This window comes from Anguilla rostrata, chromosome 16, assembly GCF_018555375.3.
Source record: "Anguilla rostrata isolate EN2019 chromosome 16, ASM1855537v3, whole genome shotgun sequence".
Classification (NCBI taxonomy): Eukaryota; Metazoa; Chordata; class Actinopteri; order Anguilliformes; family Anguillidae; genus Anguilla; species Anguilla rostrata.
The window spans coordinates 2,442,310-2,466,552 of record NC_057948.1 but is presented as its reverse complement, the minus strand read 5'-3'; the positions used below and the strand labels follow the sequence as shown (position 1 = coordinate 2,466,552).

At 43.3% G+C, this 24,243-nt stretch overlaps 2 protein-coding genes and 2 long non-coding RNA genes across 4 annotated transcripts in view; 2 read left to right on the top strand and 2 right to left on the bottom strand.

Moving 5' to 3' along the window:
- LOC135242400 (protein NLRC3-like) overlaps positions 1-24,243 on the bottom strand; it is a 1,894,071-nt gene that overhangs the window by 1,421,252 nt on the left and 448,576 nt on the right. The gene's annotated exons all lie outside the window — the stretch shown is intronic.
- Positions 1-24,243, top strand: part of LOC135242451 (uncharacterized) — a 641,023-nt gene that overhangs the window by 397,088 nt on the left and 219,692 nt on the right. The window lies entirely within an intron of this gene.
- On the top strand, positions 3,805-4,510 carry LOC135242468 (uncharacterized). The gene is made up of 2 exons (XR_010326359.1): positions 3,805-4,304; positions 4,361-4,510. It is a non-coding gene; the product is annotated as an uncharacterized LOC135242468 (long non-coding RNA).
- Positions 4,061-24,243, bottom strand: part of LOC135242405 (NACHT, LRR and PYD domains-containing protein 12-like) — a 237,563-nt gene continuing 217,380 nt past the window's right edge. Inside the window, 5 exon segments of the mRNA XM_064313466.1 lie at positions 4,061-5,583; positions 5,810-5,856; positions 6,356-6,517; positions 9,819-9,992; positions 18,842-19,015. Coding sequence (XP_064169536.1) covers positions 4,955-5,583; positions 5,810-5,856; positions 6,356-6,517; positions 9,819-9,992; positions 18,842-19,015 — 1,186 coding nt within the window. The 3' untranslated portion in view covers positions 4,061-4,954.

The window sequence follows — 24,243 nt, the reverse complement described above, 5'->3', positions numbered from 1 at the left end:
TCAGACTGCCCCGAACCACTCCCACAAACTGAGCCCTGCCACACTCAACAAAACTGAGCTGCTGTTCTTCCCATACAAGACCTCCCTACTACGTGAGCTCTCAATCACAGTTGATGGCACCACAGTGACTGCCTCTCACTCTGCAAAGAGCCTGGGGGTGGTCCTGGATGACCAGCTGGACCTCAAGGAGCACATCAAGGCAACATCACGGTCCTGTAGATTCCTCCTGTACAACATCAGAAGAATTCGACCATACCTGACTACGCACTCCGCCCAGCTGCTTGTCCAGGCCATGGTGACCTCCCGCCTTGCAAGCCCGCCAGCTTGTGCCATACATCCACTACAGATGATTCAGAATGCTGCTGTCCGACTCATATTCAACCTTCCCAAATTCTCCCATGTCACTCCTCTGCTGAGGTCACTCCACTGGCTACCGGTCTCTGCCAGGATCAGGTACAAAGTCCTGACCCTCACCTACACTGCAGCCAACAGGACAGCCCCTGTCTACTTACAGGACACAAATCGATTCTATATTCCTGCTCGACCACTCCGCTCTGTAGCAGCAGGGCGCCCTGCACCCCCTCCCACTCGAGTAAAGGGATCACGGAGCTTCTCTACCCTAGCTCCCCAGTGGTGAAATTAACTCCCTGTCCCTCTTTGAACCTCTCCCTCACTACCCATCTTCCGCCGTGGTCTGAAGACGCATCTCTACAGACTATGCCTGGACTAATTGCCACCACTCTGTAAATCATTTCACTTTAAATCCCCCTTTTCATGGCACTCATGTTACATGTAACCCCATTCCAGCCCTTTTTGTAATTTGTATTTTTGTCCTAATATTGTACCTTGTTCTTCCCCCTAGTTTGGCATAAGCTGGGTCATAATAATGCTCACTGCATGAACTGAACTGTGTACTTGGCTATAAATAGCTGTACGAAATGAGTACTGTACATTATCAAACCTGTGTTTTGTAGTTGTTCCAATGACCATGATATGCACTTTTGTACATCACTTTAGATAAAAGAGTTTAAGTAAATGTAATGCCCTGCGATAGATTTGCAGCCTTTCCAGGGTGTATTCATGCCTCTCGCCCAGTGCACGACACAAGAACGACAAGAATCAAGACTGTGTGTCCAAAACATAAAATCTATGACATAGGAGCTCTGACAGCATCAATCACCATCAATCTGTGAAATAAAGACACAACAGCATTACTGGGACAGTATAAACAGACAAATGCTTTACAGTATGTACTCTATGTGCAAAAACAAGGCAATTTATGTGCATCATATTCATATCAGTACTGTAATTCTGCAATATCCCACTGTAATATTGTAATAATATAAAATGACAGCAACACAACATTCCTGTAATGTAATTACAGTATCACATTTTGCATTGAATAATCAATGTTCAGTCCAAAAACTCATACTAGGGGCCATTGTTGGGGCCACCTTTTAAAGTTTGGCTGTACAATCCTTCCAGCTTCTCCCATTGTTATGCCTGGATTTATGACATGGTCAATCACTGTGGCTCTAAATTCATTCGATACAACACTTCTTCTACCTGCTTGACCACAACCTCAGCCACAGCCACGACCCGTCCATCAGTACCAACTGCACTGGGCTGCTCCATGTTGTCAGACACTGCTGAATGTAGTGCTTTAAAACAGCCTTTTATGTTGGGATTACCAATCGTGCTGCAATGCGACTCACCTGGGCAATGTTGCTGGAAGTGATGAGACAGGATTGCAAACATCTTGACATTATTTCACAATCAGCATGTCTAACAATAACAATTTGGATGTCTTAATATGAGGTGACTGTTTTGTGAAAACTGAGTGTGTGATTTTAGAGTTTTGTACTTTCTGTGTAGGTACAGAAATTTGTGTCTTAAGGTAAGAATTTTGCCTATTAGTTTGGCAAATTGAGTTTTCCACATTGAGCCAAAGCAATCATAACATACTGTAATGCATTTGTAATGTGTGACTGCAGATATTAGAAATGCATCTGAAAAAATGAGAAAAACTGTAGGGTCTCAGGAACATCTCAGAGACTGGATGTCATGCAAACCACACTTCTGCCTTGATTTTGGCTTAGTGGTCTAATCCATTCAACTGATGTGCAGCAGATCCAGGTTCAATCCTACAGGAAAACCATTTCTTTGAGAAGTAACATAAATATACCAGCTCAATAGACAATCAGTGACTTTTCAAAATGTATTGAGTTGTGGTACCACTACAGTAACAGAAGCAAGCATTCATCAGACACTACACAACTTTTCTTATAATGGATTCTATTTCCACTACTGTAGATGAATGTCATTGCTTCAGCTGCAGATTTTAGCCCCATGCTGATCTACTCATATTGAGCCCAAACATAAACCCATACAGAATATGAAATAAGTACTGCTGTGTCACAGGAGTTCAATACATCACACAATAATAAATCACAACAGCAAAACATTTGATATTTTTATAATTCAGGTTTAATCACTGCATATTACTGTCTGAAAATACAGAAAATTAAAGCAAATTAAAGCAAAAAAAAAAAAAAAATCAATCCTAACAGAATAAATAAAGAAACTCAACCCATCATTGTTTACAGTTGTTTACAGTAATGAAATAAAATAAGTACACTGCAGTGATCATTCTGCATTCTCCCTATCAGCTGCATTTGCCAACAGAAATTTGCACATTGGAACTCTTGTGAAAATGAATGAAAGCAACTGTAAAAACTAGTAAAATGCACATTTAAGTGGAGGAGTTTGCCACTGGCTTCTTTTAAAAAAGATGCAGAAACACGAGACAGAATTATTACTTCAAAAACATTTTACCCTGCCATCTTTTGGCATTATTACTCTCAATGTTATATTAATGTTTTAATAATAAAAAGTACATAAACACACCTTGAACATTTGCAATATAAATGTATTAAAATGTAAAAAATAAAATAAATTCACATTTAGACAGCAAGTGCTTAACCTGAACCTGCTAAAAGATCATACTCTCATGTACAGGGTTTAAGCTGTACTGAGGTTAATATTCGGCACAGCTGAAATTGCAGTGGTAAGGCATTGCTCAAGAAAGGTTACAAGAGTGTCGACGTGTGTGTGACTGGGTGAGAGTGTGTTTGTGTGGGTGTATTTGTGAATGTGTGTGTGCATGCGTCCGTTTGTGGGAGTGACTGTTGATGTGAACATGTGTGTGAGTGCGTGAGTATGCGTGTGTGTGTGTGCCCGGGTTGCGTGTGTGAATGGGTAAGAGAATGTGTGTGTGTGCACGCATGTATGTGTGTGTGCATGTGTGAGTATTATTGAGTGCATGAGTATGTGTGCACACGGGTGCGTGTGTGTATGGGTAAGAGAAAGTGTGTGTGCATGCGTTTGTGTGAATGTGTGTGAGACTGTGTATTTGAGTGTGTGCGCGTGCAAAAGAATGAGTATGTATGTGTATGTGTGTGTGCGTGAGAGTGCCTTTGTGAATGTGGGTATGAGAATGTTTGTGTATACATGTGTATATGGTGTGTGCACGCATGTAAGTGTATGCATGTGTGTGCAGGAGTATGTGTGTGTGTGCGTATAGGTAATAGAATGTGTGTGTATACACGTGTGTGCGTGCGTATGGGAATGAGAATGTGTGTGTGTTGACACACGTTTGTGCGTGAGTGCATGAGTGTGTGTGTGTGCGCGCATGCGTTTGCGAATGTGTGTGTCTGTATACTGTATGTGAGTGTGTGAGTCAGAGAAAGAGTGTTTGTGCATACGGGTATGAGCGTGTGTATGTTTGAATGCGTGTGTGTGTACGTGAGATTGTGTGTGTCTGTGTGGAGGTGTGTGTGAGTGACTGGGTGTGAGAGAGTGTGCGTGCGTAGGTGTGTGAGCGTGTGTGCATGACTGAGAGAGAAAGGGTGTGTGTGAGAGTATGTGTGTGTGTGATGGAGTGTATGTGAGAGAGAGAGGGTGTGTGTGTGTGTGTGTGTGACTGAGTGTGCAAGAGTGTGTGTAGGCGTGTGAGTGCGTGTGTGTGGGTCTAGGTGCATATGAGTGTGTGTGCACATAAGTGTGTGTGTGTGTATGAGTGTGTGTGTATACGTGTGTGTGTGTGTGTGTATGTGTGTGTGTGTGTGTGTGTGTGTGTAGGTGTGGGTGTGTGAGGGTCTAGGTGTATATGAGTGTTTGTGTTTATATATGTGTGTGAGTGTGTGATTGAGTGTGTGTGTGTATGTATATATATGTGTGTGTGTGTGTGCATGCGTTCGAGTGTATATGCGCACATGTGTGTGTGTATGCGTGTGTGTGTGCATGTTTGTGTGTGCGCGCATGTGTGTGTCTGTACTCCAGTTAGCAGAGGGACAGTGAGGAGTGTGTGTGTTGACACGTGTTTGTGTCTCTGCACGCATGTATGTGTGTGTGCATGAGTGCATGAGTTTGTGTGTGTGTGCGTGCATTTGTGTGAATGTGTGTGGTTGTGAGCGTGTGTGTATGTGTGAGAGAGTGGGGGTGTGTGTGTGTGAGTGACTGAGTATGAGAGAGAGAGAGAGTGTGTGCATACGGTTATAAGCGTGTGTACGTATGCATGCATGTGAGTGATTGGGTGTGAGAAAGCGTGTATGTGTGTGTAAGTGTGTGAGTGTGTGTGCACGAGTGTGTGCGTCCGCGGGTGTTTAAGTGTGTGTGCATGACTGAGAGAGAAAGGGTGTGTGTGAGAGTATGTGTGTGTGTGTGGATGTGTGTGTGTAGGTGTGAGTGTCTATGTGTATCTGAGTGTGTATGTGTGAGTGTGTGTGTGCGTGCGTGCATGCATGCGAGTGTGTATGCGCATGTGTGTGTGTGTGTATGCGTGTGTGCACGTGCATGTTTGTGTGTGCGTGCATGTGCGTATGTGTGCATGTTTGTGTGTGCGTGCGTGTGTGTGTGAATGTGTATATGAGTGTGTGTGTGTGTGTGTGTGTCTCTACTCCAGTTAGCAGAGGGACACTGAGGACTCCCACACATAAAATCCAGCACAGAGGGGTGTGTGTTGAGTGAAGTGTGTGTGGAATCTGTGCAGGAGGGTCAGTGTGTCAGAGTCAGAGACGCTGTAGAAGGACAGAGTGCCGGCCGGACGGTCCACACACACTCCTACCCTGTACACACACACTCCTCTACCAGCATCATCATCATCATCACACACTCTTGCTCTGCGGTAGGGGGAGGGGGGGGCAGGTATGCGTGTTTGGTTCTTATTGTGCCTGACAGAGCATCTGAGTTTATCAGAGTCACTGGGTTTAAGGCACTCCAGACTCCAGGAGTTTTTATTCCATCCAAACACACAGTCAGAAGCCTCTCCTTTCCTGCTGATTCCTTTATATGTCACTGCTATACAACCACCCCCCCCCGCCTCAGACACACTGAACTCAGCTTCCCAGTAACAGCGCTCACACACACTCTCTCTGCACACAACCTGGGGCAGAGACTCAAATCTCTCTGGATGATCAGGATATGGCTCCTCTCTCCCCAGTGTGTGTGTCACCCTCCTGTTCCTCTTAGACAGAGACAGCTCTCTGTGCGCTGTGTTTGGATCCAGTGTAAGCTGACAGCCGTCTGCACACCAGAAACATTAATGAGATTAATTATCATTATTAATATTCACCTCATTATGTGTGTGAGAGAGAGAGAGCTGTGATAGTACCTGTGTGTGTGTGTTTGTGTACATGTGTGTTTCTGTTTGTGTGTTTATGTGTGTAAGAGAAGTCTCTCTCTCACACACACACACACACACAGCAGAATGTGTACCCATGGAAAGTTTTCTGTGTCGATACACACTCACATTTCCTGGGTCCTGGTTTGGTCCTGTTCTCTCCTCCATGGTCCACACTGTAAGAACAGCAGAACAGAATTTAGAATTTTAACCATCCTTTATTTCCACTCTCAACAGACCAATGACATCACATAAATAAAAACAAAGACACAATAAAACACAGAACCAAGATCATATGAAAAATACACAAATCTGTCACAAAGGAAACTTATTCCATTACCTCACCCTATTCCATGTGCAAAAAAATAGCTCCCCTCCCTCCACTGAACATAAAACACCCTTATAACACACACTGTGAAACACACTCAGGTTCTCCATTGCTTTGTAATACTGAAACTCCATCATCACTGTGTCCCTGATCAAACCCCTAACAACAACAACCACATCTTATTTACTGCAGTGATCCCCTGTAGCACCCTCCACTGGAGATCCCCAACCCTCTTGAGTAACGCTGGTGTGAACAGTGCCCTCCATACCCCCCCAACTCCTTTTGTGTGTGTGTGTGTGTGTGTGTGTGTGTGTGAGAGGTGCAGTGTGGAAACTCTCTGTACTTACAGCAGTGTGAGTGTGTCCAGTTTAGCAGCAGACAGCGCTCTTACTCCTGAGTCTCCTGGGTGATTGTATCTCAGGTCCAGCTCTCTCAGGTGTGAGGGGTTTGAACACAGAGCTGACGCCAGAGAATCACAGCCTCTCTGTGTGACTCTACAGCCTGACAGCCTGCAGAGAGAAGGACACACACATTACACACATTAATATAAACTAACAGGGCTGTGTGGGTCAAACACATAACAGTGTGTTACACACCTTACACACATTAATATAAACTAACAGGGCTGTGTGTGTCAAACACATAGCAGTGTGCTACACACCATACACACATTAATATAAACTAACAGGGCTGTGTGTGACAAACACATAGCAGTGTGTTACATAGTTCATATTAATGTGTGTAAGCTATGTAACACACTGCTGTGTGTTTGACACACACAGCCCTGTTAGTTTATATTAATGTGTGTAAGCTAACAGGGCTGTATGTGTCAAACACACAGCAGTGTGTTACACACCTTACAAACATTAATATAAACTAACAGGGCTGTGTGTGTCAAACACATAGCAGTGTGTTACACACCTTACACACATTAATATAAACTAACAGGGCTGTGTGTGTCAAAAACATAGCAGTGTGTTACACACCTTACACACATTAACATAAACTAACAGGGATGTGTGTGTCAGACACATAGCAGTGTGTTACACACGTTACACACATTAATATAAACTAACAGGGCTGTGTGTGTCAAACACATAGCAGTGTGTTACACACCTTACACACATTAATTGTCTTCAACCTTCCCAAGTTCTCCCCTGCTGAGGTCACTCCACTGGCTACCAGTCACCGCAGGTTCAAAGTCCTGACCCTCACCTATACTGCAGCCAACAGGACGGCCCCCGGCTACTTACAGCACGTGATTAAATCTTATACGTCCACTTGACCACTGCCTTGTACCCCTTGTCATCCGGGTAAAGGGTTCCAGGGTTTCCGCCAGTGTATTGCAAGCCCGGCGGCCCGCCGGGCCTAAGCATCCGGGATGTTTTTTTTAAATGTATTTTTAAGATGTTTTTTAAACTACAGTTACAGTGGGGCGGCTCAGTTGGAAAGCTCACCAGCGACATCTGTTGGTTAAAACGTGAACGCACTATAGGGAAACAGCAGGTCTGTTCTTCATTGTGCATAGAGTGACGTTCAACATTTGATGCTTCCAACTATCACAAGCTAACGGTACCTAGCAAGGCACAATTTCTTTAGTAGGCTAACTAACCTCGTTGCAAACTGTGTTATCATTCATCTTGTCGGTAAGTTCTTTTTATATTAACTTAAGCAGTGTGTAGGTAACGTTAAACTAGTATCATGAATGTAACGTTCGATACATTGTAACATTACATGATTTATTAATCACCATCGAAATAACGACTTCACTTGTTTATTAATAACGTTAGCTTGATGACATTGATGTGCACGACAACGTGGTCATTTAGCTAACTTAGCTAGCTAGCCAAACAGTCAGTAACACAGATACATAGATATTTTGTTGTTGTTGAAATGTGCCCAGCATTCCAAGGCTATACATTGTTGTAAGATTCAGTAGCCAATCAGTAGGCAGTGTTGTGCATATCCTGCTCTTACAGCTCGTTTCCAGCCCCAAACCACTGCAAAGAGAGCAAACTTTATTTTGTCAGTGACATTTCCTTCTGACATCTAAGACGGCAATCGCAAACACAACATTTATTTTGCCTTTTTGTATAGCTATTTCCATGGATACAATCGCATTTATTATTATTATTCATTGGTAAAAACATTTACTTCATATCCAGGGAGATAGCCAACTACTTGCATGTTACATGACATGTGCAGCCATTTAGTAATACGATCGCATTTCAGGCTAGAAAATAACCCGTTAATCGAGAGAAATTGCTGAGTTGTCTTTATCGTAACAGAATGGCAGCCCAGATGAAATCTGCTGTGAAAGCTGCAGTCCAAAACAAACACCTGAGAGAGGCTGCCTGCGTGCGTGCCTCCCCCGAGGCGTTACGTCATTGTTTTGCAATGCGCAGCTGTCATAAAAACATGCTGGCTTCGATAAGCGGAATCGATAAGCTCGGAGCCATACGATTCCAATGAATAGGACAACTTGGAACCGGTTCGCGATTCCCATCCCTATTTAAATGTGCCCAGCATTCCAAGGCTTGTTGTAAGATTCAGTAGCCAATCAGGACTTGAATACAAGTTTTTGTAGAGTGCAAAACCTTTGATATTATTTATTTTAATTTATTCTGTTGTTGTTGAAAACACAGCATTCCAAGTCTGTACATTGTTGTCAGATTCTTTGTAAGACTATGCTATGCTGTAAATAGTTGTTGATTTTTTTAAATGTGTGTTGAATAAATGACTTATTTATAACAACATTCCCATTACGTAGTTATATTTTCAAATCTCCAGTCAGCTTTTAGCACGGACTTAATGTAGGGCCCTATGGAATCTGTGTTATAGCTTTTTTAAATGCTCAATTCCGTGATTCTGTTATCACAGAAAGTATAGGGCCCTACAGTAATGCTGCCATCAGTCTGTTGCTGGCCCGTGCCGGGCCCCCATAAAAAAAGACACTTGGCCGCTGGCCCGCGCAGGGCCGCTGGCCCCCGTAAAAACATACTTGCCACCGGACCTAACAACTTTTCTGGGGGAAACCCTGGGTTCTATCTAGTCTCTACCATGGAGCTTCTACACCCTAGCTCTCCAGTGGTGGAACAAACTCCCTGTTCTTCTACGAACCTCTCTCTCACTACCCATCTTCCGCCATGGGCTGAAGATGCATCTCTTCAGACTATACCTGGACTAACTATCACCACTCTGTAGATCATTTCTATCACTTAAATCCCCCTATTTCTACACATGTACCTCCTGTGCCACTCATGTTACATGTACCTCCATCCAGCACTTATTGTGCCTTGTATCACTGTCTAGATGTTGTTGCTTGTAATGCCTCCTAGTGTGACTTAGCATAGGTTAGGTCAGAGTAATGTTCACTGTGTGAACTGGACTTAACGTGTTCATGGCTATGAATAACTGTACAAAGTACTGTACCTTATCGGACCTGTGTTTTGTAGTTGTTCCAGTTATCTTTTCTATGCACTTATTGTACGTAGCTTTGGATAAAAGTGTCTGCCAAATAAATGTAATGTAATATAATATAAACTAACAGGGCTGTGTGTGTTAAACTAAAATAACATGAATTTGGAATGAGTCACATTTGAGTTTACACCCCACTACAGTTCAGTAAACAGGACTAATTCATTTTCTTCATTCATTTGCGTAGAGTCGAATTCTACCAAGACGAAGAACGGGAACATGCTGTTTCAGTTCGGTGGAGTGTCTGTTTTCACATTAGAAACATTGACATCAGTGTTGTATTTAGTCACATTGTAGCCCTAATCTATTGAAGGCGTTTGTATTTGTACTCACCTCATTCTCTGCAGTTTACAGTGTGGTTCCTCCAGTCCAGCAGAGAGCGCTCTCACTCCTGAATCCTGCAGCTCGTTGTCTCTGAGCTCCAGATCTCTCAGCTCTGAGTGAGGAGAACGCAGGACTGAGGCCACAACATCACAGCAGCCCTCTGTGAGATTACACCAACCCAGCCTGTGGAGAGACCACACACACACAAACACGCACGCATGCACACAAACACACGCATAAATTCTTTGTGACATTGTCCACCTTGACAGTTGATACATATGTACCTATGCATTCCTGAGATGTACACACAAAAACAGGGAGGGGGGTGTGTAAATTAAGTTCATAAAGTATTCTGAGTAATCCACAAAAGTCTAAAGCCGCGTTTCCACCAAAAGTACCCAGGAACTACTTTTCAAGGAACTAAAAGGTTCCTTCAGCCCATTGTTGTCTGCGTTTCCACCGCGGTCTAAAGTCCCGCGAAGATTAGGCAAATTAGCCCACTGACGTATGAAAAAGCGATGCTGTCGTCGGTCCATCTGTCCTATGATTTCTTCTGTAACCCCATACTACCACCGAAGTAGCCTACGTTATTTTCTAATAACCGGGACAGCCCGGAGGGGTTTATTCCACTTATATACAACGGGTTACCAACAATGACTAGGTCCTATATATGGTTACTTTTGTATTTATTGATTTTTATCGATTTAATCACCTGGAACTGAAATATTCTTCTGCAGCCGTTTGGGCATATTTTACCGTTGTCAAGCAAAACTGTTGTTGGTGGTTGAACTTGGACCGTTGTTATGCAACAAATTGGGATGGCAGGTATGCCATCCCGCCAAGTTACGCCTTGGCGGGGGCATGCCCCACAGAAATAACCCTGAAAAGCCCTTAAAAACATTAAATTCTGTACATTCTCACCCAATTTCAACAGACAGAATTCATAAACAACTTCACATGTCCACACAATAAAGCCCCAAAGTAAGGGGATTTTGTGTTTTCTCCTTCTTCTTCTTCTTCTCATTCTTCTTCTCATTCTTATTTTTCCTGCCGCCAATCCCACTAACAACATGTCTCCCCATTGGACATTTTACAGACACCAGCCAAATCTTCACCTACGCGACCCAATCAAAAACTTGCATACACACGCAAAATACCCATACCTTTTTATTCTGAAACATTTCCTGTTTAAACAGCTAGCCTGCTGTGGTCTAGTGGGCAAGGTTACAGTCTTGGTGAACACGGGGTTCTAGGTTCAAGCCCAGCTAAGAACACGTTTCTTTAACCTGCTTCTACCCTCACTAATAATTGTCTCCTACTTATCAATTATTGCTTTTGCACCATATCTACCCGCCGTTCACCGAACGTATACACTGCATTGACGTACCGTCTGCACGTTCAGTTATTAACCGGCTACAATATTGCTAAGCCATATGGATTCAACGGGAGCTCTTCTGTGCTTACTGGCCTGTGTTCTTCTTTAAAACCACGGGCAGGTTTGCTAATGATATTTCACCCATTGCATAGCTATGGCATGGTGCTGCACTAACAAAGTCACAGACTGGTAAACCTCCGGTTGAAGGATTGAATCCTGCCTCGCCCTCAGGCAGATCATTTCCTCTTTTACACTAACGTTTTCTTACGCTTATATTTGCTTTACCAAAACTCACTCACGGCCACCCATATGCATTTCATGACGGCAAATGTATTCCTTTTATTAAAAAGTAACACCAGTTAACCGCTGTGCCATTTCTACTAACTATATTTCTTCACTTGGCTACCGTACAAAACCTCCTTATCGGCAAACGCCACGTTTCTACATTCATGTCACCTCGCCCCGTTCTCTATTTAGCCACATACAAACTATTACTACATATGTACATTCTACAACTCACCATTAAAACATTACATTTAAAATCATGACTCACTCATAATTATAACTACTACTGAACATGAGAAAAACACATCAGTGCAATACATTTCACGTTACTTAACCCTCCACTTTCATGGTTGGTATTTCATATCGACTGTTATATATACCATTCGATAAGGAAACTAAGCTCGCTCATGGTCACTACATTTACTTTGCACTATAGTCTGTGATCATGTCAACCTCACCTACATGCCCATTCTGCTAAAAACATATTGTTTCAACTACGCAATTTCATCATTTCATCCTAATTTCTCTCACACTTAATATGGCCAGTGTATGTACTCACGGACTTGACGGCCATCCAACGAGCCTTGATTGAGAAAAGAATCAGCAAGCTCGTAAAATTAGAGCTCCTTAGGTCGCAACTTGTGTACCCTTCTGTCCTGCTCTGTTGTCTGTTATTTTGTGGAGATGCACTTTTAGTGTTTGTAAGGTTTATAAGGCATTTTGATAGGCTTATCTGCAGGTGGGAGTCCTCTTCGCTGTTTTCCTAAGCTAGAACCGGAAAACTTGATAGTGGAGAATAGGAGCAGACGTATATGTCCCAGCAGGCTTTGCATATGAGAAAATAACAACAGTGTGAGATAAATTATTTCTTTATTTATTTATTTATTATCCTTTATTTAACCAGGAAGGTCCCATTGAGATACAATATCTCTTCTGCCAGTGAGTCCTGGTCAAGATGGCAGCAGGAAAATAAAAGTTTCATATTAAAATCATACCAAAGAAAATAAAAAATAAAAAATAAAAAAACAGACATACAAGGATCAGGAGCTAAAAGGCACTTGTTGCTAAAAGCAATAACATTGTTCAGTAAAAACAGATTTTAACATATTCTTTTTACATGTCAAGAGAGGGTAAGGATTTCAGATTAAGAATGCCTTGTAACTCATTCCAGACATGCGGGGCATGAAAGGAAACGGCTGATTTACCCAGTTCTGTTTGAGTACTTGGGACCATGAGGAGAATTTTCTCTGAGGATCTAGTGTTATGGCTACTGGAGTAATATTTCAGTAAGCCGGATATGTACTGTGGTAGTTTACCCAGTAAAGCTTTAAAAATAAAAATTAACATATGGGTTTTTCTCCTTGAATACAATGAAGTCCATTGAACCATTTCATATAAGTTACAGTGGTGCGTATGTACACTTGCACAAGTTACAAACCGCAGGGCAGCATGATAGACTACATCCAATTTTTTCAACAGAGATGAAGATGCATGCATATAAATTTCATCACCATAGTCTAATACTGACAAAAAAGTACTTTGAACCAATCTTTTTCTAGCAGTAAAAGGAAAACATTTTTTTAAACGAAAATAAAAACCTAACTTTGGTCGAAGTTTTTTTTAGAAGGCTATCAATATGGACGCTAAAGGTCATCTTGTCATCAATCCAGATGCCGAGATATTTGTAAGAGCTAACTCTCTCTAGCTGAGTACCATCTAGTGTTAGAGAATTAGCATGAAATGATGAAATTGCGTAGTTGAAACTATATGTGTTTAGCAGAATGGGCATGTAGGTGAAGGTTGACATGATCACAGACTATAGTGCAAAGTAAATGTAGTGACCATGAGCGAGCTTAGTTTCCTTATTGAACGGTATATATAACAGTTGCTATGAAGCATTAACCATCAAAGTGGAGGGTTAAGTAATGTGTGAAATCTATTGCACTGATGTGCTTTTCTCATGTTCATTACTAGTAGTTATAATTATGAGTGAGTCATGATTTTAAATGTGATGTTTTAATGGGGAGTTGCAGAACGTACATATGTAGTAATAGTTTGTATGTGGCTAAATAGAGAACAGGGCGAGGTGACATGAATGTAGAAACGTGGCGTTTGCTGATAAGAAGGTTTTGTACGGTAGCCAAGTGAAGAAATATAGTTAGTAGAAATGGCACAGCGGTGAACTGGTGTAACCTTTTAATAAAAGGAATACATTTGCCGTCATGAAATGCATATGGTGGCCGTGAGTGAGTTTTGGTAAAGCAAAATATAAGCGTAAGAAAACGTTAGTGTAAAAGAGGAAATTATCTGTCTGAGGGCGAGGTGGGATTCAATCCTTCAACCGGAGGTTTACCAGTCTATGACTTTTTTAGTGCAGCACCATGGCATAGCTATTCAATGCGTGAAATATCATTAGCGAAACCTGTCCATGGTTTTAAAAAACACAGGCGAGTAAGCACAGAAGAGCTCCCGTTGAATCCATATGGCTTTGCAATATTGTAGCAGGTTAATAATTGAACATGCAGACGGTACGTCATAATGCAGTGTATACGTTCGGTGAACGGCGGGTAGATATGGTGCAAAAGCAATAATTGAGAAGTAGTAGACAATTATTAGTGAGGGTAAAAGCAGGTTTAAGAAACACGTTCCTAGCTGGGCTTGAACCTAGAACCCCTTGTTCCCAAGACCGTAACCTTGCCCACTAGGCCACAGGCATACTAGCTGTTTAAACTGGAAATGTTTCACAGTAAAAAGGTATGGGTATTTTGCGTGTGTATGCGAGTTTTTGATTGGGTCGTGTAGGTGAAGATTTGGCTGGTGTCGGTAAAATGTCCAATGGGGAGACATGTTGTTAGTGGGATAGGCGGCAGGAAAAATAAGAATGAGAAGAAGAAGAAAGAGAAGAAGGAGAAAACGCAAAATCCCCTTAGTTTGGGGCTTTATTGTGTGGACATGTGAAGTTGTTTATGAAATCTGTCTGTTGAAATGGGGTCAGAATGTACAGAATTTAATGTTTTTAAGGGCTGAGTGTCTGTGGCTGTTGTGGTTATTTCTGTGGGGAACCCTGAAAAGTGCCAAACTCTCGGTGCTGTATAGGTATGGGGCATGCCCCGTAACTTTGCGGGATGGCATACCTGCCATCCCAATATCTATAACCATATTTCTGAACAATTAGATATACCCCTAGATTTTCTTAAATCCGCTTGGGAGGAGGACTTAGGCATTAGCTTAATGGGGGAGCAATGGACAGAGGCACAGGAGGGTGTGCACACAGCATCTATATGTACCAGGCATGGTCTTGTTTAGTTCAGGGTTTTGCATCGTCTTCATCTTTCAAAGGTCAAGCTTTCTAAAACGTATCCTAATATAGATTCTTTGTGTGACCGTTGCGGTGTATTTCCTGCCTCGTTGGGGCACATGTTCTGGCTGTGCCCAAAACTATCCAATTTTTGGAATTCTATTTTTAAAACTCTGTCTGATGTCCTAGGGCACATGATAGAACCTGGCCCAGTATTGGCAGTATTTGGGGTGCCATGAGAGGATAGTCCTCTTAGAGGACTCAATTCCACTGTGGCAAGGTTCATAACCCTTCTGGCATGCAGATTAATTCTACTGAACTGGAAACAGACACAGCCTCCGACTCACACTGCGTTGGTCAAAGATGTAATGCTACACCTTAAACTGGAAAAACTCAGATTCACCCTACGAGGTTCCATTGAGAAGTTCCATAAGACTTGGCAACCCTTAATTTATTATGTAGAGGCCAGGCAATAAACACCCTCTTAATTTCTTTACTACAATAACTAGGCTATACCTAATATAAGATGTCAATAATCACCACGTAAAGCAGCTTTGTACCTAGGTTGATATTTACACTGTATACTGTATATGTACTATGCCTCTCCTATGTGTATGAAATCTTTGCATTGTTTTTGCAACATTTTATATAATTTGTATACAGTGATTACTGTTTGTTTAACTAAAATACCAATAAACAGACGTTTTTTTTTTAAATTGTTTGCAATATAGCAGAATATACATTCATTGGCATTCATGTAGACAGACTTCATTAGCTTATCTGACATCGACTAGCCATTAGCTCGTCAGCAGCATAGCATCTTCTGTGAAATTTACAATGTACATAGACTAATGACTGTCTACACAGCAGAGCCACCGACAACTTCAGAGACTTTCCCCCACGCTGCGTTCCTCTGGTCAGCGTCTCTGCAGGAGGGCAGCGCAGGATTTACGACAATTAAAGGGAGTCCTCCATTGTGGAACTATAGAATGTGGAACTAAATTATGAAAAGGGGGACAATTTACTTGACTGATTTTTAGGTCAAATCTGATTGGTTACCACGGCGATAGTTGGCCACCTGGGGCTTGATGTTAAACTTAGGTCATCTCTCCCATTGCCTTGCTGATGTGCCGCCACCTCTCATTTAAATGAATGGAGGCGGTGTCGCTGCCTGGCGTTACCGCGTACAGTGTGGTTTCACTGTTATGGGGTGGATTTCATCCCTCCACCTCAGCCCCCTGCGCGATCTCCATCGCTGTCTCACAGTATCACACAAGCGCTCAGCAACCCTGCATCACTGGGAAAACACAGACTCAGGGAACCCCTCTCAGGAGCATTCTCATGTGGAAAGATGTGAGGACAGATGCATCCCTCTCTGGGGGGGGGGGGTGATGGGCACTCAGCAGGGTCACATGGTGAATGGGACGTGGGCAACCCAGCTGCACTCAGCTTACATCAATTATCTGGAGCTACTACCTACATGGACAGCTCTCTGTTCTTTTCTTCCCAGTCTAGAAGGACATCATGTGTTCGTACGCTGTCATGACTGCGGTAGCATATGTCAATCACCAAGGTGGCATGCACTCCCTCCAGCTCCATGGTCTAGCCCACAGACTGTTGGTCTGGAGCAGCCGTCACTTTCTGTGGATACGCGTGACCCATGTTCCAGGTAGTCAGAACACAGGCGTGAATCTGCTGTCAGGGGAAACCCACTGTACGGGGAATGGCGTCTCCATCTCCAGATTGAGGAAATGCTATGGCAGAGATTTGGCCGTGCAGCTGCAGATCACTTCAGAGGCGTTTTCCCCCCTCATTCTCATCTCTCCCACTCCAGCCAGAGTGAGAGAAGAGCTTCACACTGATCCTAATCGCACGCAGGTGGCAGAAATCAACGTGGCTGGCAGTGATTATCCCTCTCCTTTATGTACAGCCATGCGCGCTACCGCTAAGCATGGACCTCCTGTCTCAGGTGAACGGGGAAATACACCACCCCTGCCCCGAGCGAGTAGCTCTATGGGCTTGGCCCGTGAGAGGCATAACCTCAACACATTCGGGCTTCCCCCTCGTGTGACTGCAACCGTCCAGAGCACAAGAGCGCCCTCTACCAGGCCACTTTATGACAATAAGTGTCAGGTGTTTTAAAGACGGTGTTCCTCTCATCAGTCAGTGCCTTACCAGAGCTCTGTTTCTGACGTGCTGTGCTTTTCACAGAACCTTATGGATAAAGAGAAATCCTTTCCTACCAATAAGGTCTACCTGGCAGATATCACAGCTTGTCATGTTGGTTTCAGAAACTATGCAGTGGGGCAGCACCCTCTCATTCACAGGTTCATGAAGGGGGCTCACTGTTCTCTGCCTGTTGCTAAAAAGCTCATTTCCCCTTCTGATTTTATCACTGGAGCTGAAGGCTCTGTCTCTAAGGCCATTGGAGCCTATACATGAGATAGATTTAAAATTGCTGTCTCTCCAGACAGCGTTGCTGCTCGCACTAGCCTCAGCTAAGTGAGTCAGTGATCTCCATGCGCTCTCAGTGCATCTCTCGTGCACAATATTCTCCCCTAATATGGATTGGCTTTTTCTTAAGATCAATCCAGCCTTTATGCCTAAAAGCTTCCCAGCTTTCACATGTGAGGTGTTGGAGCTTGCCGCTTTTCACCCACCACCTTTCTCCTCTGACGAGGAGCATAGGCTGCATATGCTGTATTCTCCACACATATATGACAAAGACTAAGGCTTTTAGAAAGAGCGACCAGCACTTAGTCACCTGGGCCCCTGCCTGCAAAGGAAAAGTATCTCTAAGCAGTGGCTGTTCCAGTGGCTTGTGGAAGCTATTGTTATGGCATATGATTCAAAGAGGACAACACCCCCCTTGGGCCTGAGAGCTCATTCTACGAGGGGCATGGCTGCATTGTGGGCCCTATTCCATGGGGTCTCAATACAGGAAATTTATTCAGCCGCAGGCGGGGTTTCTCCAGATACTGTTGCTAGGTTCCATTGCCTGAGGCCGGTAGCCCACTTAGTTCTGGGGGTGCACACATCTCCCCTCATCTGCTATGGGTTTTAGTACTTCACATTGTTCATGGCCCTGGCTATAGCTTTGGGCAGTGGAAAGTCTTTAGTACTTCCCTACACGGGATGTGCCAGACACCACCCTCCCCTCAGGGGAGGAGGCATCCTTTGCTGGCCTGACAGTATCTCAGCTGTGAGCATAAGGCAATCTGGGAGCTGTCTATATCTCTCCATTGGTGTATCTCAAACACAAGATAATGAAAGAGAACTTTAGGTTACTGTTGTAACCCCGGTGGAGAGATCCACCAAACTACCCTGCTTGCCACGCATGAGATGTGAATATGTTCACTGAGGAGTAGTAGCACTGCAGTGTCCCATATGTTTTTCCAGGAGGGCAGTAGTCTCCTGTAACATTGAATGCGCTACTGGCTGTCAAAGCCACACTTGGTGCAATTGGATGACCGGATGTCATTCCCTATACGTGGATCTCTCCACTCTGTGTTTCAGAGAACCGGGGTAGCGACAGTAACTTTGGGGTAAAGTTTTGGGGTAACACCCTTACTGAGGTACTCACTGGGCATATTGTTAGATTCACGAGCAGGATATGCAGCTCTTCTTGGATAGCTGCTATGGTCAGTCAAATGTTATTTAATAGAATAATACAGAAGTCATGCCTTGTGATATTTATATAGTTTCGCTACCCAAATGGGGTAAATCTTAATTAGCTTAATCCCAGGTGTTGGTTTTAGATTCCTGGATGAGCAGGACATTTACCTCCCAGGATTGAAGATCTTAATGTCAGAGAACACTTAGATGAATGCCTGGCAGCAGTAGCTAGTCTCTCTGCCCAGGATTCAGGTTCAAGCTGCCCATCATCTCATATGAGCACACCCCAGTCAATAATCTTATATGCAAACTCACATTCACACAAACATTTAGGTTACAGGCTCTGAAAATGAATGGAGTCAGGAAATTTGCCTTCCCTGTGACAAAATTCAAACCCTTACATTGCTATAATCAGTAATTCTATTTAGTTAATGTCACACAATACACAGCTCTACTCACTCCAGTCTCTGTAGTTTACAGTTTGGACTCCTCAGTCCAACACAGACCAGCTCCACTCCTGAATCTCCCAGGTCATTGTAGCTGAGGTCCAGATCTCTCAGGGTTGAGTTTGATGACTGGAGAGCTGAGGCCACAATATCACAGGACTTCACTGTGAGGCCACAGTTCTTCAGTCTGCAAAGAAGAGTTCATACATTCAAGGAATGAAGAATTATTGGCACTCTTCATTAAAATGAGCATAAATGATTGTATAAAAGAAACATTTAAACATAATGATTTTAATTTTTTGCTCAAAAATTTGTAGAAACTGCTTACTTTCACTTTAATAAAACATAATTCTTATAAAAAACTTACAAAAATAGTATTTTTCTCAAAAACATAGGGGTCAAAATTATTGGCACCCTGAAAGAATATTTAAAATAAAACCAAACAAAGTGGCATCTAATGAAATTTGATTTTTTTTAAAAATTCCCCCGGAACTGTTTGCTGCATTTCACCATTTCCTGTTTCACTGGGGTACAAATATGAGGTTGCACAAATGTAAAATCCCTTTGTCATCCATCACTATGGGCTAAGGGATCAGCTGAGCCCCTGTGCTGAGGCCATCTCAGGACCCCCTGGTGCTGGACACTGCTAAGGGTCAGTGGGCAGGGAGTGGGGGAGCCCCGATACTCCCAGGGAGAGTAGGGCAGCAGTGCAGTACTGTATGACAGATGAACATCTGCACGATGTGTTTATACATTAAAATACAGGAATAAGCAGTGAGCAGGCTGTACGGACCCAGCGGCAGTTTATATTGAGATTACAGCTCAGACAGCAGTGTATTTAAAACTCCAGGAGGCACTGTCGGACAAGCAACAATTAAGTAAAAATATGTTCATTTTCTGAATCCAGTGCTTCAGTCAATGCCCTTGTTAAAGTGTTCAGCACTCTGAATACTGAACACAAATTGTATTGCGAACCGGATCTTTGTTCATTCTGTAGCCACACTGGGCCTCTGGCCTTGTAAATAGCTTTGTCCTCTGGTTTGTCTCTCCTTAGACAAACTCTGCAGGAGGTGGGACCCATAGATCGCCTGCCTAGATTAGGGTATCAGAGTGGCGTAAAGGACGTTTCCTTTAATGTTCGTGGGGGGGAGGGTAGGCAGCATTCTTCAAGCCAATATTGTATCCAGTTCACTGTTTCTCTCTCTGAGGCCATAATCTAAACACTTGATATTTCACTTACTGTAGATAAGTTCATTGCTAATTTTGCCCTCCTGCCCGACCACAGCGTCTGGCTTCAGTTAGTTTGTGGTCTGAAGAACAAATCATCACTGCAGACCCGTCGCCCCATCCCACAGGTGGACCATTTCTGAGCAACCAGCATCTCAGTGGTTGCAGTCTTGTCAGAGGCAGTTCATGAAAATCAATAGGTAATGTGTAGCAAGACTCATTTGCTGCTCCTGGACCTGCTCAGGCCTGCTCCGGCTCCAGGCCTGCTCGGTCCTGCTCCTGTTTTTGCTCAGGCCTGCTCCAGCTCCAGCCCTGCTCAGCCCTGCTACTGTTCCAGCTCCAGCCCTGCTCAGCCCTGCTCCTGTTCCTGCTCCAGCCCCAGATCTGCTCGGCCCTGTACCTGTTCCTACTCAGGCCTGCTCCAGCCCCAGATCTGCTCGGCCCTGTTTCTGTTCCTACTCAGTCCTGCTCCAGCCCCAGACCTGCTCGGTACTGCCCCTGTACCTGCTCAGTCCTGCTCCAGCTCCAGCCCTGCTCGGTCCTGCTCCCGTGCCTGCTCAGTCCTGCTCTGGCTCCAAGTCCAAGTCCTGCTTGTCCAGCCCAGTTCCAGCCTTGCTCAGTCCAGTTCCAGTTTTGAATTGCCCTGCTCTGTTTGGTTATCTCTCAATAAACTGGTTGCTTTTCTCCTGAGCCTCTGTGTTCCAGTCCTGCGTTTGGGTCCAGCATTACACATCGTGACACCTTTGTTCCTTTTTTCTGTTGTTTCTTTCCTCCCAATTCATTGTTGAGCTCATTGAAAGTCAGCCATCTAGCAATAAGAATTGAGCAGCCACAACTAATGCCAATGATGTTCAATTCAATAAACTTTATTTATCCCCGAGGGACAATTCATTTCTGGGCATATTGTCAATCAACATCAAAAGCAGATGGGAGACAATATACTCAATGACCTGACGTCACTTACAACTGAAATTCAAATAAACAAAATTTTAAAAATGCAGTAAAAAAAGTGCAATATAAAGTTATGGAGTATGTATGTACATGTAAAAACACAAGCACATGTACAAATTCACTTGTGCCATTCAGGCTCAGAGAGTGCAAGGGAGAGGTGATCATGAATCAGCCCGATGTCCTCAGGCACAAACGTTACTCTCCGCCTGACCGTCTGGCACTGGGGGCAGCAGTACCATTGACCCAGGGGCAAGCCCAACCAGATCGCTATGAGAGGAACTAGCTTGTTCCAAGATGGCTGCATCCTCATGCAAAACAGGGAAATTTAGCTTATTTAGACTTCCGGTGGTGCCATGTTGTAGGAGACAGGGTGAACAAAAACCAATTAAAACTAGCTCTTTAAAACAACATTAACGGCAAAAAGTGAGTCAAATTCCCGAAAAAGTTAATAAAAAGAGATGGAGAAAAAAGGGAGGCCTAGCAAGAAGGAAAATGTAAATACTGGATGTACCAACACGGCAAAGGGAATGACGCCGGGGATAATACTGGTCAGCGACGAACAGGACTCGGTAATATTGGCGGAGATACGCAAGCTAAGACAAGAGCACACAGAAGCGGTTAATAACAACAAAGAGGCTCTGGCAAGACTAGAGACTAACATGAAGGAACTTGTGGAAAGAACAGTCTCCTTGGAGCAACAAGCAGTAAATATGGAAGAAAGGCTGGGAGATACGGAAGATGGGACAGCACGGCTGGAAAGATCGGTCAAATTTCTACTACTCCAAGAGGCAAAGTGTGACGACTTGGAATCAAGGTCAAGGAGTAACAACATAGGGATACATGGCATCCCGGAGGGCTCTGAGAAAAAAGACCCCATAGGATTTGTGACTGACCTTATTCGTTCATCAATGCGAATTCCAGATAACATGGACATTGGCACTGAAAGAGCACACCGCTCACTGGTCGCCAAACCGAAAGAGAATACTGCCCCTCCGAGGGCGATCGTTGTCCGCTTCCTAGACTATCAGGTGAAAGATCATGTAATACAGCAAGCATGGAAACACAAGATTACATATGAGGGACGGACCATCTACTTCAATCAAGACTACACGACGGAGATACAAAAAAAGAGGAAACAGGTACGGGACGTAATAAAAAAACTAAAGGAGAAGACCGTGAAGGCACAGTCCCCATACCCTGCACAGCTGAAAGTGTTTCTGGAATCATGGACTAAGACTTTCACTACACTAAGGAAGGCTGTGCCCAAGTTGGAGGACATGGGGATTCACGCTGAAGAAGATGAGATAGAGAGATTACAGACGGCGATGACGCAAGGCAGCTGGACCACGGTGACAGGACAGAGGGAGAAGAGGAAGCAGCCACACATCACAGAGGCGGACTTACAAGCCCTCATCGAGTGAACTCACTCACATGAACATTAAGGTAAGGACCAGAGAAAGGACTTGAATAAATACATGCATAAATAAGTGGAGGTCCTGAAACATATTTGGATAATCAGAATATCTGCCTAATATAATGCATATTGAGTATAATTGGAGCTGGTTAAAGGTACATAGTACCTATGTGAGCTAACAGAAATATTGGCTATATTGAGCGAAATCGCTGCTCATTTGGAGTAAGTAGCAACTTTATATAACAGCTGGGAAGTTGCTGGTGCACATAGTGCTATTTCCCCAGAGAGAATTCTCCACATCTCTCTGGTCATGGGACTTTTGGGAGTCATATTCTCTTGCTATTGTATATTAGTTCTGAAGGAGATGTTTATTTTTTGTCTTTTTTACTGTATGTTTTGCATCGTTCTTTTGGTTTATATGAGGTGCAGAGCGGATGGGTTTCAACTTAAACTAATATGAATAGGTTAAATCTTGTATCTTATAATGTCCATGGTTCAAATCATCCCATCAAGAGGAAGAAGATACTGAGTCAACTGAAGAAATTACAATGTTCAATATCTCTAATACAAGAAACACATCTGGTCGAAGGTGAATATAAAAAACTGGAAAGGGAGTGGGTGAACCAAGTATTTCATGCTTCATATGGCAAGAAAAGGGGCGGTGGCGTAAGTGTAAACGCAGAAGAAACGCAGGTGAAATATGGCCAGTGTATGTACTGACGGATTAGACGGCCATCCAACGAGCCTTGATTGAGAGAAGAATCAGCAAGCCCGTAGAATTAGAGCTGCTTAGGTCACAACTTGTGTACCCTGCTGTCCTGCTCCGTTGTCTGTTATTTCATGGAGATGCACTTTTAGTGTTTGTAAGGTTTATAAGGCATTTTGGTAGGCTTATCTGCAGGTGGGAATCCTCTTCGCTGTTTTGCTAAGCTAGAACCAGAAAACTTGATAGTGGAGAATAGGAGCAGACGCATATGTCCCAGTAGGCTTTGCATATGAAAAAATAACAAGTGTGAGAGAAATTAGGATGAAATGATGAAATTGCGTAGTTGAAACAATATGTTTTTAGCAGAATGGGCATGTAGGTGAAGGTTGACATGATCACAGACTATAGTGCGGAGTAAATAAAGTGACCATGAGTGAGCTTAGTTTCCTTATGGAACGGTATATATAACAGTCGGTATAAAGCATTAGCTGTTAAAGTGGAGGGTTAAGTAATGTGTGAAATCTATTGCACTAATGTGCTTTTCTCATGTTTAGTACTGGTAGTTATACTTATGAGTGAGTCATGATTTTAAATCTAATGTTTTAATGGGGAGTAGCAGAACGTACATACGAAGTAATTGTTTGTATGTGGCTAGATAGAGAACAGGGCGAGGTAACATGAATGTAGAAACATGGTGTTTGCTGATAAGAAGGTTTTGTACGGTAGCCAAATGAAGAAATATAGTTAGTAGAAATGGCACAGTGGTGAACTGGTGTAACTTTTTAATAAAAGGAATACATTTGCTGTCATGAAATGCATATGGGTGGCCGTGAGTGAGTTTTGGTAAAGCAAATATAAGCATAAGAAAACGTTAGTATAAAAGAGGAAATGATCTGCCTGAGGGCGAGGCGGGATTCAAGCCTTCAACCGGAGGTTTACCAGTCTGTGACTTTATTAGTGCAGCATAGCTATGCAATGCATGAAATATCATTGGCAAACCTGTCCGTGGTTTTAAAGAAGAACACAGGCTAGTAAGCACAGAAGAGCTCCCGTTGAATCCATATGGCTTTGCAATATTGTAGCCGGTTAATAACGGAATGTGCAGATGGTACGTCAT